Genomic DNA, 7,607 nt, shown 5'->3' with positions numbered 1-7,607 from the left:
TACAAAGTACAGTAACAAAGTATTTGTACTTTGTTTCCTCCCACCTCTGATAGAAAGTAAATAGTTGATCAGTCACCAAACAATAACTAGTTGAAGAACAAACTAAATGCAAGTGATATTTTGAAGTGAGTTTTCATCAATTTTCTGTTACTCAGAGTAAACAGTGATATATAATGAATCCTAGTTATACAGAGCAGTCAAGCATGTGGAAAGTGTCAGAAAATGAAAAGGGATGACAGTGTATTTGTCTGCTGTGTGTCTCCAGGAGCTCAGTCAGATAGCGAGCTGTCACTTCATCATCCCAGTGAAGTGAGCGTGGAACGTGACTACACATCCGACTCAGAGGTCTACACTGAGCACAGCAAGACCAGGATCCCTCGCTCCATAACAGACGTGGATGTAGCAAGCAGTGGATGGCTCGTGGTCAGCACACACACACACGCACGTATAACCTCACATGTGTACAGAATAGCTGCATGATGAGCAGTGAACCTGTATATACTGTATATGCACACCCTCAAATTTGTCTAGTATCACATATAAACTAATTTGGTTAAATTAAAATCTTTCTTTCCTGTTATTAAGAATATAATATAAAGATTGCACTGAGGTCATATTCTGATGCTTATTTGTCTTCCTGTGGTTTGTATTTTCTGTCCAGGTGGGGAAAGACGACCTGGAGACGAGTAAGACCCTTCCAGTAAGCTCTAAAGGTCAGCTAAATCACCCACTGGTCAACCAGTACAGTCTGACACTGGGCCAGGACCTGGGCCAGCACGACACCAAGTCTCTCATCAAGTGTGTGGAAACGCTGTCTTTCATTGTCCGTGATGCCGCCCACGTCACCCCTGACAACTTTGAGCTGTGTGTCCGAGCTATACGAGTGTTTGTGGAGGCCAGCCTCAACGGAGGTGAGACACTGAAATACTTTTTACATTTCACAGGAGCTCTTTAAAAGACTACTAAGTACTTAAAGGACTAAGATAAAGAAAATATATTGACTAAATGGTTACATGAAATTACTCAAAGATGATGACAACTAGCTGTGTAGTGTGACATGACAGGTACTTTGTGGTCTTATTTTGTAACCATGCCTTGCTTTTTTTTTTAAACATCTCTTTTAGAAAAAGGGAGACAATAATCTAAATAACAGTAACATACAAACATAATCTGAACAGTTACAAAACTAAGAGATTAAAAACAATCGAACACAAAACAAGACAAACACAGAGAAAAATACATGTAATAAAATAAAAATATATATTTATAATTTACAATTTATACAAAAAACAATATTTTCAAGTTATGAATCCCATGCCCACACAGGCATGGTAACACCTGGAAATTGATTAAAATGACCAAATATCCTGGGAATAATCAATGTTGTCCTAAAAAATTCTTAATTGTATTTTAGCCCCTGACTCAGATTGCCTATGTATGACCAGATGTAAAGCAGCCATCTTTTTTGGTGTAATTACACGTGCACCGAAAACATTTACAGTCTGTAAACTAAAATAAATTCTTCTGGATTTTGAACTGTTGCGAGACCACAGCGGAAAAATGATGTCTGTGGTGAGAACATCAACTCACACCACAGGAGTGCTGAGGGTCCCATAAGCGCTGACCACCTATTGGTAAATTATATGACCATTTGTGAGCAAGTGCTGTCCTGGACTGTCAAGGATACTCCTGGAAAATGTCTTTGAAACCCCATGGGCCTCGGTGCAACCACACTGCCTGTCTATATTTATGCCCCTGGTTACAAAGGTTTACATTACAAAGGTAATGGTATTCAGACCTTTGCATCTTCAACTTATTTTGCTAACCATGAAGTTACAATACTCACTGTCTACGCAGGCGTAATGGCTCACTTTTTGTGTGATTTTTATGCACCAACACACCAAGGCAAATTCCTTGTACGTGTAAAAACTTACTTGGCAATAAACACGATTCTGATTCTGATTCACACGTGGTATACTTGAGTAAGCTGCGACCCAAAGAATTTTTTTATGCCTTAAGCCTATTACTTTCCATGTACCATGCATCAACACTTGATTCAATTGAAAAGATATTGTGTACTTACAAAACTAACTAAAATAAAATAAGAATATACAGGATATTTCTTGCTTTTGTAAATTTGGTCAAATTGCTCAACACAACAAGCAAGAGGAGGCCTTGGTGCATATGTTTATTGAGACTTGAGTCAGTGTGTTTATATTGTGATATCTATTCTAACCTTCTTAAATCTTGGCCCAACAAATATGATATAAATGTTATAATAAAAAACCAAAAAACAACACTGAAACTAATCATTAACTTTAAATAGTAAACTTACTTAAAATACAAAACTATAAGAGCTCTGACGCTATCATCCTTACAGTAGTATTTTTTTATATTAACTGTGGTTTGCCCTGGTGATTTCAGACCAGCCTACTCTGTTGTATGATGGAAATGTTGTAGCAGCAGCATGTAGAAACTTTAGATTCAGAGAAGAGTGATTTAATATCTACTTAACCTGTAAAGTCCACAGTGACAGATCCACTCCAGAGACATACAAATTATACAACCTGACAGGCTTTTAATAGCAACCATGTGCCTGCCTTCAGTCTGCTTTGGTTCTTGTCCTCCTTCATGTTTCCACCTCAGTCTCCTGCCCTACATTCTTCTCCCTCTTCCTCTTCCCGTCTCCACACTTTATCCTTCTTGTCATCTGCCCCTCAAACCTGCCCTTTTTCCATTCATCCCTCCTTGTGCTGTTTGTGATCTACAGTAAGACAGGGATTAAAGTTGAGAAATGGCAGTGGTAAACTTGTGCTTTTGCATAGCTGATGGCCTATTAATTTTCTCCTAGTGCTCTGGGCCATTGGATACATGCTGTCAACAGAGCTTTACACAGGCAAACAAAGCGATGGGTCGATCAAAGCGCTGGGCTGAGGATGGCGCTAATCTGTATGAGATACTAATAGAAAGTGCAAAACCTGCTATTACTCCATTGAGCTTTTGTGGTCTGACTTCATATCTTTTTGTTAAAGGTGGTTTCAAGATAAATGGAACATTTTGGAAATGGTCCATAGCTTCGAGGTTGTTTTGAGGATCAGGCCATCTTGGGTGTAATTAGTTCATGACAAGCTTTTTTGGCATGATAATGGAGCATACCACTTAACACAGGGGTGTGGGCAACAGTTACATGCCAGTAAACATTTCTGAAGTGAGGTATAAACTGCAAAACAATGCATATTTCCTTTTCTTTGTAAAAGTGAAACTGATGTTTGTGCCTTGATGCAGCTATTGACGCCAGTGACGTATGACAGCAAACAAGCAAAATCAAAAGTAGATAGTGCCCTCTGCTGTTTAAAGCTGCAGCAGGTAACTTTTATGAAAATAACTATTGGTCATACTTGCTGAAGCTTTCACTATATCCTGACAGACAAGAACACAAGACAGATAATCTGTGGAAAAAGCTGGTTCCTCTGGTTCCTCCTAGTGCTCCTAATGGCATTTGCAAGAATCCACCGGGAACCAAAAACAACCAATCAGAGCTGAGAAAGATATAAAGATGCTTTGGGTTGGTGGATTCTTGCAAATTTGTGCTTTGATGCTCTGTGATGCACTTTAGGAGTGCTAGAAAAATGTAGATTCTCCAATTGTGCTTGATCTTGAACTGTCGGTGCGATAGCTTTCAAGAGGGCAAGGGGGAAAAAATCAATACTCTCTCTACATTTAGTTTTCGGTCCTAAATAAGATCTATTTTTAAATATAATTTGCGCAGGTTACCGCAACCATGACAAGAAGAAGAGCCACAAGTACGACTCCTCCAAGTCCCGGATGAGGAAGAAGGCAGGGGGAAGGGAGAAGGAGGGTGGAGGTGGCACGAGGAGAGGCAGCAGCCGGGCATCCAGCCAGCGTCCGTCCCGTTCCCACAGCGACGAGGAGGAGGACGAGGGTGTCCCGGCCAGCTACCACACGGTGTCATTACAGGTTAGTCAGGACGTAAGTACAACAGCACTCTTTACCCTTCTACCTTATGTTGATTTGAGCCCAGCCATCCAAAAAAACCATCTTGTTTTAACCACAAATGTCTCTTATTCGGTGTAGTCCATGCAGCACTAAAATTATTCATTTAAAGTCATATAACCTCCCCGCTGTCTGTTCAGAGGCTGGGTTAACAGTGCTTTAAGAGGATTGTGGAATCAAGATGTTGTTGGGAAGACATGGCTGCGGCTCCCAAAGGAATATCTAGGACGGGTGTAACTTGTGTAAAATGTGGCATAGTGAAGCTTTACCTACAGCTGTCTTGTTGAACAAAGTAGCATTTAGAATCATGTCAGTATTTGAGCAGAACAGTACACCCCTCCTGATACTGTCCCAGTTGTCCTGTATTTCTGCTGTGGTGTTGGCTTGTGCGGGAATGTAAGGTCAAAGGATAATCCCAGTGTATTTTTATCCTATTGCTGTTATAATTATCATCCAGCTGATCTCGTTGGCATCAAACTTTCCTTTTCCATGTCAGTGCTCTGTCCAAAGTTCAAAAATATACCTACCAGCACTTAAGTTACACTTAAACTCTTCAATGAACATGTTGTATAAACATCTGGCCTGCCCCACAGACACTGCTATCCTATAAAACATGCATCTTCTGATAATATACACAGAGCAAAAACTGTTGCACTGTTGCAAGTGACATATTTTTGGAAGAATTTCAAAAAAGAACAGTTAAATATATATGTTTATCCTGGGCTTTTTTCTCACCTCCTAGGGTGGTACAAAGTGGGTGTATCCTTCCATTGAATACATTTAGAGTCTTAAAAATTCAGTCACTGAGGTCACTGGTCCTTTAACCACAAATTGTTGTTTTTGCATTCTTGTTTGAGGACACTTTTTATATAATGTGCTAATCAGTGAGCTTTCAAGGTGTTGGTAGGTGTTTTATTATCTTTGGACAGAGCCAGGCTAACTGTTTCACCTTCTTCCAGTCTTCATGCTAAGCTAGGCTAACCACGTCTAGCTTTGTACACAGACATTAGAGTAGTATCAACCATCATCGTCTCATGCTCAAATAAAGCAAATAGGCATAATTCCTAAAATGTTGAGCCACTTCTAAACGTTGGATGCCCACTTGCAAAAAAATGTGCTCCTTATTATGTCATTTAGCCATTTCTGGGATGGCAGCAGGAAAAAATATTATTATTATCCTTTAGTTTGTGTTTGTGGAAACATGACAGTGCTGTGAATCCTTTGTTTTCCCTTTCTACACACACACAAAGCTTTATGAATACTATTATCTGATTGAGAGGTAGTCTGTTCACTAACAGCATTAAATATACTCTCTCTGTCTTTCTCCAGTGAAAATGAAACATCATCCCTCTCTTCAAATTTGAAATTAATCTTGTGGAAGCTGTTCAATTATTTTTTGAATACTTGATCAACATTTTCAAAGAGTGCTGTTTTCTAGTAATACATATGGAGGACTTCAGTAATTAGCTCCATGCTTGTTGCTAGTAAATGATTAAACTTCAAAATCCAGATATATTACCATACATATCCAGTATTCGTGGATTACGTGGCTTCACTATGTCGTCATTCCACACTTGACATTTAGTCTCATACTGTAGATAGAAAGCCATACATCCTGTCCTTGTTAACATTGGTTCTGGTGTGTGTGATGGTGTAGCTCTTAGACTTGATGCACACACTGCACACCCGGGCTGCCAGCATCTACAGCTCGTGGGCAGAGGAGCAGCGCCATCTGGAGGCTGCAGGCAGGAAGATTGAGGCCGACTCCCAGACTCTGTGGACCAGCTGCTGGTGCCCGCTCCTACAAGGTAGGAGAGGGAGTCAATACAACATCTCTTGTAAATTGATCATGGAGATATATAAAAATGGAGGACATGACAGCGCTCCGAAAGTGAAGCCAAACATCTCTGTCGTCCCCTGTTGGCTGATTGCAGTATAGGTCATAAAGCCCATTGCCTCCATGTAAGCAGATGGGATATGGGACAAACTAAAAAACAAAAGTACAAAAAGTACCGTTATTTGTGAGTGAAATGAGATAATCAGGCCACCCAGTCTTTGCTGCAGTGGCCCAGGTTCAACGGAGCAAGATATTTTAAAATTTTAAAATAAACTATTCCGTGCTCTCTGGTGGACATGGTATGTAGTTTTTAAATGATCTAAAAGATTCCTGTTTGTGTTATTTATCAGTCATTATGTACCCTAATGTATACCAGGCTTTAGCCATAATTGCTATTTATGAAACCTATTTTGAAGAGATCAAGAGAGATGAATAAAGATGCTTATTAAAACTGATAACTCCAGCATCTTTATCGCTGTCTTTCTCCTTTGAGTTCATCCCAGGTTCAATAACAGGGTTTAGTTCTCCATGAATTTCCACTAGGGCTCATGTCTAATATATCGTTGCCCACTCCAGGCATTGCTTGGCTGTGCTGTGATGCCAGGAGACAGGTCCGTATGCAGGCCCTCACCTACCTCCAGCGGGCACTGCTGGTCCACGATCTGCAGACACTAGACGCAACTGAGTGGGAATCCTGCTTCAATAAGGTAAGGAAGGAGAGGAGAAGCTACATGTCTGCACTTAATATCAATACCGCTGTCTGCTTTCAGAACTGTGGGTACATCTGTGTTCATTTCAGACAGTTTTCACACATTAATGATCTTGCTGATGTGTGTGTGTTTGTTTGCAGGTGCTTTTCCCCCTGCTAACTAAGCTGCTTGACAACATCAGCCCAGCAGATGTGGGCGGTATGGAGGAGACCAGAATGAGAGCCTGCACACTCTTATCAAAGGTGCAACACACACAATGCTGCTCTCACTAACAACAGCCAGCAAATAAGCATATACAGCATATTAATCTCACAGTTTTTACATACGTATTGGATTTTGATGTTTTTAACATACGTTTGGGATTTGACCATAGACACATGAAAGACACATTCTTGCAGCTCTGTGCCAAGAAATGGTTGTGTTGGCTCTTTCAGTGATACGTTTTACATTCCAATTAATTTAAGAAAATAATTTCAAACCAAAAGGATAATCTTTAAAATGATGTGGAACAGTTTTTTGGCCCTTCACAGGGACTTTGCTTGTCAGTGAGCACACTGTCCTTTTTTCTCCTACTGCAGTGTGCCTCACTCAGTCTATTATAATACTGTATCAAGTCCCTCAGTCTATCTTAGTAATTAAGGTGAAAAAACAAAACAATAGGAATCATTTTCCTTTAACATTTGTTGCTTTGCTGAATGTGGATGTTGAAAAATCTATGGAGTGCCTGATGTTTGATTACTCTTCATCTGTCCAGGTTTTCCTCCAGCACCTCTCTCCCCTGCTGTCCTTGCCTACCTTTGCTGCCCTCTGGCTCACCATTCTGGATTTCATGGACAAGTACATGCATGCAGGATCTAGCGACTTACTGGTGAGTGTTAATACCGATCTACAGTGTTATTAATAGTGTGAAGCCAACACAGAAGTATCTTAAACCTGCATTCTTTATAATGGTTAGCAGGGGGCAGCTCCATGCGCTGCAAAAAAGAAGTCTCATAGTATTGAGTCTTATTTAGAAATGAGCCTGAGCTCAGTAAACAGTTTCTTAA

At 40.3% G+C, this 7,607-nt stretch overlaps 1 protein-coding gene across 5 annotated transcripts in view; it reads left to right on the top strand.

Moving 5' to 3' along the window:
• gbf1 (golgi brefeldin A resistant guanine nucleotide exchange factor 1) overlaps window positions 1–7,607 on the top strand; it is an 85,860-nt gene that overhangs the window by 74,359 nt on the left and 3,894 nt on the right. For 3 of the 5 annotated variants that reach the window (XM_035663158.1, XM_035663156.1, XM_035663155.1), the window contains 7 exons: window positions 266–423; window positions 662–911; window positions 3,770–3,990; window positions 5,672–5,822; window positions 6,428–6,558; window positions 6,702–6,803; window positions 7,316–7,429. In XM_035663158.1, the coding sequence (XP_035519051.1) occupies window positions 266–423; window positions 662–911; window positions 3,770–3,990; window positions 5,672–5,822; window positions 6,428–6,558; window positions 6,702–6,803; window positions 7,316–7,429 (1,127 nt within the window). The remainder of the gene's footprint in view (window positions 1–265; window positions 424–661; window positions 912–3,769; window positions 3,991–5,671; window positions 5,823–6,427; window positions 6,559–6,701; window positions 6,804–7,315; window positions 7,430–7,607) is intronic. The other 2 variants (XM_035663157.1, XM_035663159.1) reach the window with 1 other exon arrangement.

This window comes from Morone saxatilis, unplaced genomic scaffold, assembly GCF_004916995.1.
Source record: "Morone saxatilis isolate NCDOM2014 unplaced genomic scaffold, NCSU_SB_2.0 Contig19, whole genome shotgun sequence".
Lineage (NCBI taxonomy): Eukaryota > Metazoa > Chordata > Actinopteri > Moronidae > Morone > Morone saxatilis.
Note: the sequence above shows the minus strand (reverse complement) of the source record. Positions and strands in the feature narration are given on the sequence as shown.